General features: G+C 45.7%; 1 protein-coding gene across 2 annotated transcripts in view; it reads right to left on the bottom strand.

Annotated features, from left to right (window-relative positions):
• MIDN (midnolin) overlaps positions 1-17,015 on the bottom strand; it is a 47,651-nt gene that overhangs the window by 14,251 nt on the left and 16,385 nt on the right. For both annotated transcript variants that reach the window (XM_070931859.1, XM_070931860.1), the window contains exons 2-6: positions 16,354-16,580; positions 13,597-13,684; positions 13,405-13,467; positions 2,901-3,353; positions 820-952 (exon numbers count right to left, since the gene is read on the bottom strand). In XM_070931859.1, coding sequence (XP_070787960.1) covers positions 820-952; positions 2,901-3,353; positions 13,405-13,467; positions 13,597-13,684; positions 16,354-16,571 — 955 coding nt within the window. In that variant the 5' untranslated portion in view covers positions 16,572-16,580. The remainder of the gene's footprint in view (positions 1-819; positions 953-2,900; positions 3,354-13,404; positions 13,468-13,596; positions 13,685-16,353; positions 16,581-17,015) is intronic.

Raw genomic sequence — 17,015 nt, 5'->3', positions numbered from 1 at the left:
TATATATCTTGCAGTGAGACATTTTCAAAATGTTAAAATCTCTCGTGGCTTTTCCAACAAGCCAAGGTGCTAGTCCTGCAGGGGAAGGATCAGCAAACTTTCTTCTCTTTGAAGGAGCCAGATCCTGCCCTTCCTTCATGTCTGTAAGTACAGTTCAAGGCTATTATTCAACTTTTTTGTAATAGAAGGCAATATATGCAACTGTTTTTTTTATCTTTTTTTTAAGCCAAGAACATTCTCCTCATGATTTAGACTTTATCTACAGAAAAAAGTTTAAAAAAAAAAAAGGATGAAAAGACAGTTTTGGAACCTGTAAGGGACTGCATTTATCTGCATTTATTACTGAGTGCTCAGGACTAATAGTGACTGTGACCATTAGTCATGATGTATTTTTTACAAGCTGAACAAGGTCTGCAGCCATCAGCAGACAATGAGTTCCACAGGTTGGAGGGGGAGGGTAAAAAGCAAAAAAAATTCATTTAGCTTAAAATAAGGACAAACCCATCAGATATGGTTGCTGTATTTTCTGGGAGAGTATCGACCCAGGCAAAACACTGGAAATTTCATTGGTTTCTTTATCTTATCCAGTATTTCTCAACAGTGGCGATTTTAAGATGGGTGGACTTCAACTCCCAGAATTCCCCAGCCAGCTTTGCTGGCTGGGGAATTCTGGGAGTTGAAGTCCACCCATCTTACAATCGCCATGGTAACACTGATCGAATCAGAGAGAGCCCTGTGGGAGTCTGAAGCTTGCATATATTACCTTCTACCCATATTTCCTCTTATGGGGCAGACAAGAGAAATGTTATGCAGACGTACCAGAAAACGTTCCCGAAAAAACCCCAGGGGCGTGGTTAACAAAGCTTTCTATCACAGCGCCGTGTTTCCGGGTCCGAGAGGCCTGAGTGGGGCTGCTGCTGGGCGAACTTTTACTTCTTGAGGCGCAGTCTACCTGCAAAAGCCAAAGAACAAATGCTAAGCAGGGCTGGAGCCTGGCGAGAACGAATCCTCCCCAACTTTATTTCAGACAAGGTGCCGTGATCCCAAAAAGTCTGAAGCCAGTCCTCCTGCTCTCTCAGGTGAAAACAGGAATAAGAGAAAATTGCCTGGTTGCCTTTTGTTTTTTTTTGGAGGCATCTTGAAAAAAACAGAACAAGAAACCTGAAGCTCTAAGCCTCTTCCTTGGATAAAGATTACGGTGGGCCAGAAACTTTATTTTATTTATTTATTTATTTATTTAATTTGATTTATATGCCGCCCTTCTCCGGAGACTCAGGGCGGCTTACAATGCGCTATGATGTTCATCTTTAAGGACAGCATCTTCACAAGGCTTCCCCCCCCTCTGAGTCATCTGGAGAGGAGCCTAACTTTCCTGTTCCTTGCCAGAAAGACATTTTTTTCTATTAAGCAAAGGTTACTCTTTATTTTTCCTTCTCCCTCCGGATCCATTTTCCTTTCTACGTGAAAGGTCTCAAACTCCCTTTGGAAAAGGACCAAGTAGCAGAGTCGTGGATACGAGATGGGCAGCAAATACATTTCATAAATAAATAAATAAATAAATGATGGGGGAAGACTTTTTTTGGACAAACCTACACGGTTTGGAGAGTTGCGACCATCAATGCGGCCATCCCATCCCAACCCCCAATCGAATTTGGTAGTGCCTTCCTGATATATTGGGACTGCATTTCCCACAATTCTGAGGCAGCCCTCTAAAATGGCTGGCTGGCTGAGGAATTCTGGGAACGGTGGAACTGCAGGTTTGAAAAGGCAGACTTATTAGCCAAGCGTACAGTTATAGACCACACAATTTATGAAGAGCAATGCCCAGCTATGAATCTCCCTGGATCAATAGGAGGGAGATTATGTCATAAAAAAATATTATGTGTGTCAAAGAACCTGGATTACAAGGTGATTTCTGAAACAGAGAACATTTGTAGGAATAACCCAAATAAAAAGCCAAGATGCCTAAGCTTATGGTGGGGCTGCAATACAGGGAGTGAGGGAAGCTTGCTGCCCAGAATCACTTGGTGGTGAGATGGGCAGCATATACATTTTAAAAATAGTTAATAATAAAGCTGCTCCAACTTTCTCGTGAGATAAAAAGCTAACAAATACAGGAAGACTTTCCCTAATTCTGGCCCCAGTTCCTTCTCTTCTCTGCCCTGCAGCCACTAATGATAAAAAAAAAAAAAATGCTGAGCCTTTTTAAAAATCCAGAAGGCAATGCCTCACAATTGTTCATAATAGAAATCTCCCAATGTAGGTAGGTATTATTTTTTTATTTGCGGGAGGGTGGAAGGAGACTTAATGACCAATTCTACCCCTTGTAATCTGTTTTATTTATTATTTTTTTTACAAATAATTCAAGGTGGCAAACATGTCCAACACACCTTCCTCTTCCTATTTTCCCCACAACAACCACCTTTGAGGTGGGCTAGGCTAACAGTGAGTGACTGGCCCAAAGTCATCCAGCTGGCTTCCATGCCAAAGACGGGACTAGAACTCACAGTCACCAGGTGATTGGCCCGAAGTCACCCAGAGTGTTTTGAGGCCTAAGGTTTGACTAGACTAGTATTCTCTTGTTTCCTGGTGATTGGCCCAAAGTCACCTATTTGACTTTTCATGCCTAAGGCTGAACTAGAACTTTCTGTCTCCTGGTGATTGGCCCCAAGTCACCCAGAGAGTTTTGAGGCCTAAGACCAGACTAGAATTCGCTGTCTCCTGGTGACTGGCCCAAAGTCACCTATTTGATTTTCATGCCTAAAGCTGAACTAGAACTCCCTGTCTCCTGGTTTCTAGCCTGGTGCCTTAAAAGCTGCCATGGGTCAGGACTCCAGCCTTTTCTACTCATGCTCAACCCTCGTTGATTTCAACACCCCACAAAGCATCCCAGGACTGACCTCTGAACATGAAGACATGACGCTGCCGCTCCCCCCTCCGTTGACCGTCTGTGCGCTGGTCCCGTGTGAATGGAACATCCCTGCCGTGACGGGGGTCGGGTTAGCGGTGGTACAGTAGAGAGGCATAGTCTGCATTGGCGACGGAGAAGCAGCAGGACTGGGCACAGGGCTTGGCGGACAAGCGGGCGCCGTGGGGAGCCGGGTAAAAGTAGGGGAGGAGGCGGGAGTGCTCCCAGGCAGGGTGCGGCAACTGGAGGCAGCCGGTCCAGCCGCCGGCACCGGCGTAGGGGCCGTGGCGCCTCCAGCTTGTTCTCCTCGACTGGCAATCACGTGGCGGTGCTGGAGCTGCCCGCTGTTCTGCTGAGCTGCCAGCTGCAGCTGGACAAACATCATGTGATCGCCCACCCGCAGGGCAAGGGTCAGGGGGGACCTCCCGGACAGGAAGTCATTTACCTGGAAAAGAGGACAGCAGGTGGAGTGGTTAGATCAGATGGCTGCTTTCAACTGGGCACCAAGCTATTCCTGGACACCCCCACCCCATCCCCCCGACAAGTGGTAGATGGAAATTAGTGCTACCTGGTGCAGGATCAGATTAAATTAAACAAATAATGAAACCTTAAGTTACTGTAGTTATAATACTACTCCCGCAAATACTGTAGAGGCAGGCCTTGACTTACGACCGTTCACTTAGTGATATTTTGAAATCACCACCGATCTGAAAAAAGGAATTTGCTACAAGTTTTAGACCCTCCCCAAGACAAGTGGTAGATGGAAATTAGTTTTAGACCATCAGACTCTGTCCACAGTCACATAACCAAACTTAGGGTTAAAAATCGACACTTAACTTCTAGTGTTCAACAAAACTACACCTATAGTGACCACTGGTTCATTTAAGGACAGTGGCATTTGCTTCATGATTGTGGCATTTGCTTAACAACTGCCACAAAAAAAATTGTTAAAATCAAGTTGGTCGCAGGACCGACCCGTTTTATGACTGTCGTGACCTACAACCGTAATGCGGAAGAGTCCACTGTGGTCATATGTCAAGGACCACCTGCACCTGAAAAAGTGTCTTAAAAGATTTCTTGGTCCTTTCTTAGGAGACAGGGGGCTTCAGCACTCTATGCTTAGTGGATCTGTGGGAACACATCATCGTTTGCTATGAAAAGCAAATGCATTATTAATATTTATTATTATTTCAGGTTGTCTTTGGTGCACTGCTAGCATAATCATCAAACTAAGAGACATATCGCCCAGATCTTAAAGTTTTGCATCAAGACTTGCCTTGATGAAGCCAGATTGGTGACAAACAAATAATTAAAATAAAATAAAATAAAATAAATAATAAAATAAAATAAAATAAAATAAAAAAGTGTTCAAGAAAACACAAGCCCCTGGTCAAAGTTGTCTTCCAAGACCAAGGGTGGGAAATTAAGGCCCCTTTATGACCTGTGGACTTCAACTCCCAGAATTCCTGAGCCAGCCGGCTCAGGAATTCTGGGAGTTGAAGTCCACAGGTCATAAAGGGGCCTTAATTTCCCACCCCTGTGAGTGCAGAGCAAGAGGCCAAAGAGAATTAAAGATGTTCCTCTTTTCCTTGACTTCTCTGGCAAATGCCCAGCTGAGATGGATTGATTTAGAGACAGACCATAATATACCCCCCGAGAGGCCTTCAGAACAGGAGGGAGGCCTAGCAGATGGAGACTGGCTAGGAAATACCAGAGCAGTCAATATTTGCTGAACCAGGTGGGGCCTGTAGTTGAAAGGTGGCGGGTTTTTTTTTAGTAAAAGAAAGAAAAGGAAAAATAGCCAGAGCCTGGACTGGCAAGCGGTCTTTTGACGTCAGAACTGAGGTATTACAGAAGAGGAGAAGCCATCTTCAAACCAGGATGAAACTTTTCATAGGGTGGCCTCAACTCCAAATTTGGGGAGGGGAAAAGGCCACAAGTGCTGACTTGGGCACCGAGGACTGATGCTACCGGTATGGATGTGTCCCTCTGTCTGTTTATCTATCTCTTAGGCACTGCCACCTCTTGTGTAAAGGGACTGGGAATGGTATGCCAAACAGGGCTTGGGCACCATACAGCGATTCTGATCCCATTTGCATGCAAGCAAGCCTAGAGCAGCTGAGCCACTTTTTCCAACCCTACGTGCACCCAGCAAGCGGCTAGATCTCATGGAGGACGCCATGTCCTTCAGCAGCACACAAGAGATGGAGGACCACAAGGACCGCAAATGATGCACGAGCCCTCGGAAGGTGCCAGATGGCAACCTCCGGCTTCCGAAAACAAAGCAGACCGAGAAAAGGACCTGCCCTGCCTCGCTGACGGAGAATCACCCTTCTGCACACAACTCCCTACTTCCTGTCAATACGCGGATCAGCAACAAACACCGCCCCCCCCTCCCCATCTCATCTTCCTTCGCCTCTGCAAAAACGTCAGCAAAATGAGAGGGGGGGGGGGGAAGAGAGAAAGGAAAGGCGGCCGGATTATGCGTTATCCATGCCTCCAGCTCAAAACACCCAAGTTTATTGCAAAACCTTCTCCCACTTCTGCCTTTCTAGCCTTCCTCTTCACCCTCCCCCCCCCTTGTGCCTCACTGCGAAGACGGAAGCACGGATGGGAGGGAGGAAGGGAGGGTGGGAGGTTTCTGAGAAACCCGTGGGAACGGCAGCTCGAGGAAGGTGGCGGCCTGAGAAGCGGCTGGCCGTGCATAGCAGAGCATCTACGGGAGGAAGAGGTGGGTGGGGAGGTGAGTTTCGGACACCAGGTAGGAAAAAAAATTAGGGTGTGTGGGGGGGAAGCAACCAAAGCCACTGAGTAGGATTTTGAAGAAAAGAAACTCTTTTTAAAAAATATATAAAACAGAGTGGGAGGAAGCTAGAGAAAAAACCTAAGTCCTATTCTACCAAGAGGGCATCTGAGCATGTGCAGAGGACACCCCTCCTTGCCACCCCAGCAAAAGAAAAGGGTGATTGCATAATTCACACCTCTGCTCCTTCTTTTCCGTGTTATTATTGCAAGCTGAAAAGTGCATGCTTTTTGAGATCAGAGGACTCAAAGCACCGCTTAATTTCTGGGTAAGCAATAATCCTCCTTTAAACAGACCGACTTCCATTACTCCCCGGCTTTAAAATCCACAGCAGGGTTAATCACAAAGGATCGCAGAATCCAGTAAGATCTTTTGCGATACTTAACCAAGAGTGGAGCCTTCATTTACAGGGGCATTCTATCCCCGAATGCTAAGCAGACGCTTAAGGACAGATGAGGCTTTTCAAAATACATCAAAATGGATGGAGGCCTGTGGGAAGTCAAATGAACCCTGGATCACAACCAGCATCAAGAGTTGAGATTTCCTTGTGGATCTAAAAGGCATTAATGGGAGTAAAACAGTGAACCCTAAACTCAATCCCAAATAGGGTGAGGAATTGCGATGGGGAAAAAAATCTTCTCCAATTTGGTGCCCCTGCAGGAATGCCAGACTACAATGCCCATTGCCCTTAGCCAGTCAGCACAGTTGATGGAAATTAATAATCCAGTACAATTTGGGGGGGGGGGCACCAGCTTGGAGAAAGCGATTCCCAAATTCCACTTTTCTGCAATCCAAATCTTCACTTTTTTCTTATTAAGTGCCACTGATGCTTACGGTAATCTATCTACGTTTACCATCCTGTGCTCACAAGGGGAAGATGGGCCCAAAAACAGCCTTGGCCACCAATAAGTGGGAATGCCAGATTAGTGTCAAGGAACTAATAAAGAAGCTGCAGCCACTGGAACAGTAACTGGGGATACAACTGTTGGTCTGGAGATTCCTGGGCCTTAAACCCCAGATCTCCACTGGTTACCTTGAAATGTGGGAGCATTGGTTAAAAGCTTTATATTTTTTAAAAAATAAAAATCTGCAGCCCGTCCTTTCGTCTCCGATCGCCCAGCCTTTTCTTTATGCTACCAAGTCACGAAATTCCAGATCGGCCCAAGAGTCACAAAAGGCTCCCTTACCAGCAGGCTCCCTTCCCTGCAGTCACGACATCCGCACTCAGCTCCCCGTGCGCAAGGCGCCCGCCCCCACTGGCGGCACCTCAAGACCGCTAGGCACCCACCCAAGACAGTGCCTACCGCAAAAGCGGTTAAAAAGCAAAAAAAAAAAAAAAAAAAAAAAGGGGGGGGGAGAGAAGGGAGGGGGGAGCTCCTTTAAGGAGAACAAGAGCACCAGCTGCACAAGGACCCTTTCCCCCCCTCCTCTCTCCATCTTCATACATGCATGCATGTCGTTTTGATGTGCTTCGGCCTTCTCCCTCCCTCCCTCCCTGGAATTCCCTCTTCTTGGTGTCTGAATGCAAATCATTCCTTTGTTCTCCCTGGAACATCCAGCACAGATGGTAATTACCATATGCAAAAAAAAAGAAAAAGAAAAGAAAAAAACAGCCAGAAAGGTTTGATTGACTGGGGGGGTCCTTGGCTGGGGAGCCCCCCTCCTCCCAGATCTGCTCTCAGCGCTTCTTTGTCTTCTTGGTTGCCAAACTACCCAGATCTTATTAATTTTTTTTCCCCCAGAATGGGAAGCAGGTCAGGATGCCGGCCTAGGAAAAGCCCAGAGTTAAGGTTTCCAGACTGCCTCCTTTTTTTACAGTCTCTTTCCGATCTTGCAGCGGCCCGCCTTGCAGGGAGGGCTGCCAAGGGGAACAGCCCCTCCCCCCCAACAGCCACCCCACAAAAAGGGGAAAGGCAGGAAGGGACACACAAAGGCGACTTTAAAAGGATCTGGAACTTCCAATTCCCCAGAATTGCTGGGAAATTCTGGGAGTTGAAGTCCCAGACCTCTTAAAAGTTAAAGATCCATCCAAATCTGCTTTCTTCAATCTAAGCCAAAGGAGCTTTTAAGCTGTGCCTCTAACCCAGAAGGGATCACAGAAATCTCTCTCAAACAACCTGCCCAAGATTTGATCCTCACAATCCCCCTTCCACACCCAGCACGGGAACTAAATCCACGGCTCTTGAGATCTCGCCTCCTGCTTCTGGGTTTGGGAGAGGCTGGCCATTTTAAGACCTCCATCTGTTTTCCCCCTTCCTTGCCCCACCGAGGATCAAACTGGCACCTTTCTTTCGGACAGTGCCAAGAAGGGGAAGGAGGAAAATTCTTCCCATCCCTTCTGCTCTCATCCAGATCCCTTTGACGTCAAAGAGACCAATCTTCGGTTAGCGGAGATCTCCCCCGGACACCTCTCCCCCCCTCTTTTGTGGGATGACTCACTCAGCCTCAGCGTCAGCCCCCCCCCGTGAAAAAAGTGGAACACTCCGTGACCAGGCCCTGGCGTGCCACAGGATTCTTGGCAGCACCAGCATGTCCTTTCCTAAGCTGCTTGCCTCCCCCTCTAGGGACACGGGGTGGGTGAGCACGATTTGCACACCAAACCTTGGGAGGGTCAAAGAGGTCGCAAAACGGGAGCCTCTCTGTCCGGGGCAATTAATAATCAGCCTGGTTTAATTCAAGCAGCCCTTTACGGAGGGACCTCCAAAGGTATCTAGACTACCCTCTTGCTCGGCACAGCGTCTATAAAACACTATGGACCTCAGGTTATCCAGCCTGGGTTTTGAACACCTCCAGGAAAGAGGGATATGCAAGCACATATCAAGAGACCACCTCTCTCCTAGAGATTGACAGCTCTCAGCTTCAACAAATCCATCCTAATCTCAAACCTGTAGGTGTAATTCCCAAGATTTTCATGCAGAACGGGTGGGGTGCTAGAGATCTTTTTAAAAGGCCCATCTGAGAAGGATTTAGGCTGCAAGAGCAGAGTTTTAGAAGAGAAAAGAAAAAAACAAAGCACAAATGATAATAATCACCGAACTGGAAAACAAGTCCTTGAGGTCATGTAATCTGACCCCCTGCCCAAAGGGGGAATGAATGTCAAAGAACAACTCAAGCCTCTTCAGGAAAGGAAAGACAACTCCCTTCAGAGACAGGCCATACCATATCAAAAAACATTGGGAAGTCTTTACTAATGTAAAAATATTTTTTAAAAAAACACTTTCCTATTGATCAGACTCCTGTCCTATAACCAAAACAGAACAGGTCTTGTTCCTCTTAGGTGTGACAAACTAAAATGTTTATCTTACTTTGGATACACATACTTATAGGCCTTTCATGCTTTCCTTCCCCCCGCTCCCCGCCAACATATAGGTAGTCCTCAACTTATGACCATCTGTTCAACAACCATTTGAAATTATGACGGAACTGGAAAAAACAGTGATTTATGATCAGTCATCACACCATTGCAATGTCCCGACAGTCACACAATTAAAACCTGGGAGGTTGGCAACCGGCATGTTATTTATAATGGTTGCAGTGTCCAGAGGTCACCCCATCGCCATTTATGTGACCTTCCCAGCTGGGCTTCCAACAAGCACAACCAATAGGGAAGCTGGATTCTCTCTTTTAACAGCCGGCTGGGGAATTCTGGGAGTCAAGTCCAGACATTTATAAAGTTACTGAGATGGGGAAACACTGTTCCAAAGGGACCGAGGGGGATGGGATCTAATCAAAGAGGAAGAAAATCCGGAGCAAAGTTTCATGGAATCAGAAAGCAAAGTCCGGCTTCCAAAACCAAGAGAGATAAATTCAGATTAGACTCCAATTTTTTTTTTTCCCCCGGTGGCATTCAACCACGCCTGGCCTAAGTTAACCCTGGCTTTTTTCCCGGCTGTGGGTGGTGGCATTGTAAACACAGAGTGAGCTGGGCTTGATAATCTCCTTGGCAGCAATGAGGCGCCCGGCTTCATTTCATAACCAGGAATGCCCTCCGGTGTCCGATGATACCCCTCCCCCACGTCCCAGCATTCACAGCCAGAAGAAACAATGGGATTTGTAATACAACCAGGAATATCACCAGGGGCTACTGGTTGTTTCTTAAGTTGAATTGATGGGGCAAAAGGAAGAGAGAGATCCTTCTTGCTTTTCTTCTGATCCATCTCTTGGTGGAGGGCTGAGGAATTCTGGGAGTTGAAATCCACAAGTCTTAAAAGTTGCCAAGTTTGGAAGACTCCCCTGCTTTAAAGTATCAGCCATGGGTTGGGGGAGGGGGCAATTTAAAAATAATAATAAAATAAAGCATTTTATGAGAGGCTCTGCTTGGCCTTCCTCAATCTGGAGCCCATCAGAGGGCCGAGGGGACCCCCATATCCAGAAAGCATCAAGGGCCACATGTGACAGGCCCAAGTTAAAAGGACATCACCCCATCGCCCTCAAAATTAATAATTAAGAGCAAAAGTATCCAAATTTACCACATATGGGCTTCCTATACTGCAGGGGCCTCCAGCCTTGGCAACTTTAAGCCTGGAGGACTTCAACTCCCAGAATTCCCCAGCCAGCAAAGCTTATCTCTCCTCATCACTTCTGCCTTTCAGAATGGTAACTTAAAAACTTCCTGCTTTTAATAGTATTGAGGATTCATAGATTCATAGGGCCTGGAAGGGACCTGGGAGGTCTTCTAGTCCAACCCCGCTGCCATAAAGTGCCCTTTCTTCTCCAAGCAAGACCATCTTAGTCTCATGGCCCCATTCTCGCTCCTGAAAATATGCCAGGGTGTATGTGTGTGCAAAGAGGAAGGAATGTGCAGATAACAAAGGCAATTTAATCAGAGCTAGAGCTGTCACAAACACAAGGCCAGCTAGCAAGTCACTCTTCACCGCTCTTTAGTATCCTTCCCGCCCCCAGCCCCATTATCTATTTCCTCCAAAAGGCCTCCCTGTTCCATCCAATCCTTCCTTTTCTGCATTTTAAACACAGTAAACTTGACTGACTTCCGGAGCCCTCCTTCCACCCTCCCTCTCTTCTTGTCTGTCAACTGGATGCAACCCTTATCATGCCTCCCCCCTCCCGCCCTCCCCCCTTCAAGGGAACTCTGCAATCCCTTAACATCCCTTGCAACTCGATGTTTTTGTTTTAAATTGCAAAAGAACAGGAAGGGGTGTTATGTTGGGTTAAAAAAAAAATTAGAAGAGTCACATGCAACAAGGGAAGGGGCAGAATTAAGTGAAGGAAAAGTTGGAAGGGAAGAAGCCTTTTCTGGTGTGTTTAGAATAGAAATAGAAATAGAAATAGAAATAGAATAGAAATAGAAATAGAATAGAATAGAATAGAATAGAATAGAATAGAATAGAATAGAATAGAATAGAATAGAATAGAATAAGAATAAGAATAAGAATAGGGGTGGGGTGGGGTGGGGTGGGGTGGGGTAGAGTAGAGTAGAGTAGAGTAGAGTAGAAGAATAGACTAGACTAGAATAGAATAGTTAAGAATACTTAAGCAGGAAACCCTAGACCACTTCAGACAAATGGTTATCCAACATCTTCTTAAAAACTTCCAGTGTTGGAGCATTCACAACTTCTGGAGGCCAGTTGTTCCACTGATTAATTGTTCTAATTGTCAGGAAATTTCTCCTTAGTTCTAAATTGCTTCTCTCCTTGATTAGTTTCCACCCATTGCTTCTTGTCCTGCCCTCAGGGGCTTTGGAGAATAGCTTGACTCCCTCTTCTTTGTGGCAGCCCCTGAGATATTGGAAGACTGCTTTGCTAAGGGGGTGGGGGAGGGCTAAGGACAGAAGTGAAGGATGCAAAACCCTTCAGAGATAGGGAGGAACGAATGAGCAAACATGCAATTAAAATGCAAGGATTGTGAGACAGCTTATGCAAAAATGTTAAGGGGGGTTCACCTTGAGTAGGGGATGCGGAAGTAAACCTTGATTCCTATAGCTCTCTTCCCAGGGTGGAGATAGCTAAGAAATACTATTATCTGCTTGGAGAAAACCCTATTGTTCCCAGAAGCAACTTTTCTAAAAGACTTCCTTAAAAAAAGGGTGAGGAGAGGAGGGAAACCTAAGAGAATAAGGCCCATAAAATCAAAGTCAATCTTTCTACACCCTCAGCTCAACCAGCCTTCACCAAACTTTGCATCTGTGATCAAGCACACCATGAACCTTCTCATAATACAGGTAGTCCTTGACTTACGACCACAACGGAGCCCCCAAATTTGTTGCTAAGTGAGACATTGGTTACCGGTGAGTTTTGCCCAGTGGTGGGATTCAAATAATTTAACAACCGGTTCTTTGCCCTAATGATTTCTTCCAACAACCAGTTCATCTAACTGCTCAGAAAGTTAACAACCGGTTCTCCCAAAGCGGTGCGAACTGGCTAAACCCCACCACTGGTTTTGCCCCATTGTACGACCTTTCTTGCCACAGTTGTTAAGTGAATCGCTGCCCTTGTGAAATTAGTAATGCGGATTGTTAAGTGAATCTGGCTTCCCCGTTGATTTTGCTTGCCAGGAGGTTGTAAAAGGCGATCCACATGGCCCCAGGGACACTGCAACCGTCGTAAGTATGAGCCAGTTGCCAAAGATCTGAATTTTGATCACGTGACCATGGGGATGATGTAATGGTTGTAAGTGTGAAAAACAGCCATAAGTCACTTTTTCCCTGTGACGTTTTCACTTCGAATGGTCATTAAATGAACTGTTGTAAGTCGAGGACTACCTGTTAAGTTATTAATTCATCCATCGGTATAATTGATCAGTGGAGACAGATCTAGAGGAGTTAAAAATCAGACAGATTTGGAGGGTTTTTTTTAAAAAAAGAACACTTAACGGGTTAAACAGAGTCTAATAACTGAAGATCAGGAAGGATGAGCAAAAAACGATAGACATTAAAAGCAAGTGGAAGTTGCTTAAGTCAATCCGTCTACAGATCTGCAGAGGAGAACCAAAACAGAATTAGAGCACCCTGGCCTCCCCAAATAGAGAGCACAAGAACCAGCCAAAAACTTAAGCACTCAACTAGCATTGATGAGACAACCAACTCAATAGGCCTGCTTTCTTACTACAACTCCCAGAATTCGTCTCTTAGCATGCTACCTGGGGAATTCTAGAAAATCTTGGCGTACGACTAGGGCATGAAGTAGAGGATAGGTTTTTTATTACTATTATAATAATAAATAAAAGTATAACAGAACTGAATAATAAATACAAGAGAAGAGCAATCACTTAGATAGAAGGGAAATGGGCTAAACCCACCAATCTTCCCATGGACTAGAATCTTGACAGAGATAGTTTTGCTTTGTTTCTGACAAATTTAAACTACGAGGAACCAATCCTGATGTCCTTTCAATGTTTTGCTTTGTGGCCTGAGGGGCCAAACCACTTGGGACTCCTGGGAATTGCAGTCCAAACTTCTACAGCCGTGTTGCTCAACTTCAGCCACTGGAATTCTGGGAGTTGAAGTCCACGTTTTAAAATGGCTGAGATTAAGAAACCCCAACCTGGGGGGCGGGATCCTATTCCCTTTGCAGTGTCCCCATAGTGACAGTCCTATATATCTACTATAATCCCCCATCTTTTTTTGCAGAGGCTTCTGTACCTCTCTTTCTCTTAAAGATGGAAGAATTGGCCCAAAACAGAGTCTTTAAAAAAGAGAACAGACAATTTATCGGTATCTACCTGAGTCGCATCTTACCTGAGTTTCAGTTAAACTTTCTAATGCTTGCATCACCGACTGTTCGGGCCTAGATGCTTGAGACTGTGGAAGAAAAGAAGAGAGGAAGTTTAGGTTTCTGAATTTCCTGCCCCTAGAGTGACCTTGGCCAGACGCTCACAGCGTCCGGCCTGAAACCATGGCTCAGCAAAAGGGCGAAAGAAAAAAACTTACCATCAAGCCAGCTTCCACCGTGGGTACCAAAGTCAGCTTGCTCCCTTCTCCGACCCCCAAATCTTGTAGCTTGCCTGAATTCAGACGACTGGAGGAGAAAAGCAAGGAATGGAAAGAAAAAAGTGAAGATTTTAGTTAGTTTACAATGTCAGAAGAAGCGATGACACAACAACTTCCTCAAACATTCTTAAGGCCAGAGAACTGCAACTGTTATAAAGGCAGGAAAAGAAAAAGAAGAAAAAAAAACCAGCAATGGAGTTGCTAAGGAGGTTGTGATTTAAAACAAATAAATAAATAAATAAATGAGGGCCGCTGTTGCTTTTATTATTATTAAAATGGCTCCCCGGGACAAAATTAGTTTTTCCGATCTCTAATAAAGATACAGCCACCGAGAGATCTTTTATTTTTTTTCATTTTCTCCCTCCCACCAAACAGGCACTCCGCTTTCCGCTCCTTATGTAAACATAATATTATAAGTCTGTCTCTTCCCTCTGCTGCCCCCAGGAGAAAGAAGGGCTGTGATTCTGCAGGCAACTCTCCAACGGAAAAAAGATCCTTTGCTTTTTCTAAACTGACTACCGTTCCAGACAATTGAATTGATAGATCTGGGAAGCTAAGAAAGGTTAAAAGAGGGGGGGGGGAAGCAGATAAAGAATCCCATCAGGAGCTATTGAATATTTTGTGGGGGGGGGGTCTAAAAGAAAGAGACTTGAAGGTGGGTGGATTTTATTTTAATTTTTCCAGCCTGATTCTCAAAAAAAAGGATGGTTGGGAAGGCAGCTTTGGGAACAGATCCGATTGATAAAACGGAACCCGGCTCATCATTTACCATTATTCCAAAATCAGAATATTTCCCTAAAACCTTGTACCCGATAACTTTGAACTTCTTCATCGCCAGAAGGGCTGGGAGATTAAAATGACTTCGGGGTTGTTGGTTGTTGTTTTTTTTTTAAAAAAAAGCTAGATTTGATAAGATTTTAGATCTTCTTCCAGTGTAGTAAGCTCAGAGGGCTGGGAAAGGAGTAAAGGAGGGGTGGACTTGGAAGATTTTGGGGCCTTGGTGCAGCAAAAGAGAGTGGATTGTACAAAGACAGGGCTGTTTTGCATCTTAAGGACTGCAATTCGCTAACAAAGCTAAGGGGGGATTTTAGTTAAACAAAGAGAGTTGCTCAGACACTCCAGATAGCCCTGTCCAAACCCCTCCGCTCTTCCCCCTCACAAAGGACATTCAAGTCAGCCCCAGCTAGCCTTCTCTGTGCCTCCAAGATTTCTCTAGAGATCCCCCACATCCAAATTAAAAAAAAAAAAGCAGTTAGAAGGTCTGCATAAGAGATGGCCTGCACCCGTGTGCATGCAAGCGTGAATGTGTGTGTAGGTGTACATTTCTCTCTATGCACTTGCAGGCTACCCAAATTCAACCTTCAGAACAAAGGACACCTCCAAGGGAAGGGAGACTTGAGGACAGAAAGGGAATCGGAAGCCTGATTCCCCAATAAATCTCTTTTTTGGGGGGGGGTGAGAGGGAAAGGCTTGCTTAAAGAGGATTGTCTTTTATTTTCCTAGTCTTCCTCTCTTCCTTCCTCTTCAGCAAAGCTGCCAGGACCAATTCTGACTCTGAGATCAGATCAATAGATATTAATATTTCTTCCCCAGCAGGGAGAAAGAGTGGGGGGGTGGGTGGGAAGGAGGTTGAATAGGAAGGGGAGTGCCAACTCTGCCAATTAAGACTACCCAGTCTTTATTTACTCCTCTTTACAAAAGCCTTCTGAGTTTTTTTTTTTTTAAAACAAGGGAATAACCGGAGGAATAAGGTATTTTGCAGAACCCCACAAAGAGGTTCAAAGCTATATTTTTCTCTTCTTGCCTAAGCACTCCACATAAACTCCCTCTGGCTATTTTATGATATATGCCTGGATGTCAAAAATGAACTGCACGGCAACCCCTCCCTCCCTCTCTCTTCCCCCCCCTATATATCTACAGTCTCCCTTCCGTAGAGATACATGGATTCTTATCTAAACAGTATTCCACAATCAGCACATTTCTAACATTTTTTATTAAAAAAAAGAAGAAAAAAAAAAGGCCGATATACAATGACAGGCATTCACACGCAATACCCAAGAAAGTTCAAGGCGGCTTGTGGAGTAGCCTAGAGATTGTATGCTTTACGCTTTTCTACTTTTCTCCGTACACTTCGAAGGAAGTTTTTTTTTTTGAAGGCGGCCTGCCCGTCCAAATACCCAGAAAAACCCAAGCCATTCTTGAATATTGCCTTCACACGTGAACCTCAAGGAGATTTCCCTGAGGTGCAAAGCAGCTAAAACAGCTTTTAAATTTAAGGTCTCTCCCAATTTAAAAAGAAGAAAAGAAGGGGGGGGGGAAAAAAAGAAACAAATGGGTTGAAATTCTAACTTCCCACTATCTTCTAACAACCCCCCCCTCAAAGTCTTTATTTCCAAAGGGGGGGGGTAGTGAGAAATGGATGAAAGATATATGAGAGAGAGAGAGAGAGAGAGAGAGAGAGAGAGAGAGAGAGAGAGAGAAGTACGGTAGAGAGAGAGGGAGAGAAGAACAGAGATAGAGAAAGAGGGAGGGAAAGAGAGAGAAAGAAAGAAAGAGAGAGAGGGAGAGAAGTACGGTAGAGAGAGGGAGAGAAGAATAGAGGAAGAGAAAGAGAGAGGGAGGGAGGGAGAGAGAGAAAGAAAGAAAGAAAGAGAGAGAGAGAGAGAGAGACACCCACAAGCAGACAAGAGTGAATACCTTTCTTTATGTAAGAGAGCCAGTCGCTCCTTGGGGACTTTAAGCCTCTGAGACAGCCTCCTCTTCAGACCTTCCACCGTCTCTTCCACGGGGACAGAGAGCTCATACCGGGCCCCGGTGGTCGTGTGAATGAAAACATTCATAGGAGGGTCACTCTGGACGGTGTCGCAGGCTGGGGGTCCCCGGCTGCAGCTCCTGGGGGTGGGTTGGTGGTCCATTCGATTCACCTGGGGAGGGGGGGGAGAAGGGGACAAAGGGGGGAGGCAGAGATGAGGCCACGAAGCTGGTAGACAAGGCTGCCCCGCAGACAAAGGAGGCCCTTCTTTTCCCCCCGTCGCGTTTACACGACCCTGGAGCGACCGACTCCGTCTCCTCTCCCTCTCTCTGTCTCTCTTTTTCCCACCCACCCACCTACCCATCCATCCATCCTTCCTCCGCCTCCCTCGGCCGGCCGCAAATTCAAGTACAGACTTAAGATCTTCGGATCTTTTTTGATTTTTTTTAAAAAGAATTAAAAGTTCCGCTCGCAGAGATCGCTGAGGAGGGAGGGGGAAGGGGGCGTCTTTTGTCCTTTCACGACCCCCTTTTCCCCCCCCCTCCCCACAAAGCTCACTTATTTTCCCTCCTCCTCTGGATCCTTAAAGGGGACCCCCCAAAAAAAG

This window comes from Pituophis catenifer, unplaced genomic scaffold (assembly GCF_029215685.1).
Source record: "Pituophis catenifer annectens isolate HBS135680 unplaced genomic scaffold, rPitCat1.0.hap2 SCAF_1, whole genome shotgun sequence".
Classification (NCBI taxonomy): Eukaryota; Metazoa; Chordata; class Lepidosauria; order Squamata; family Colubridae; genus Pituophis; species Pituophis catenifer.
The sequence above is the reverse complement of the archived record's forward strand: the minus strand, read 5'-3'. Positions and strand labels throughout refer to the sequence as shown.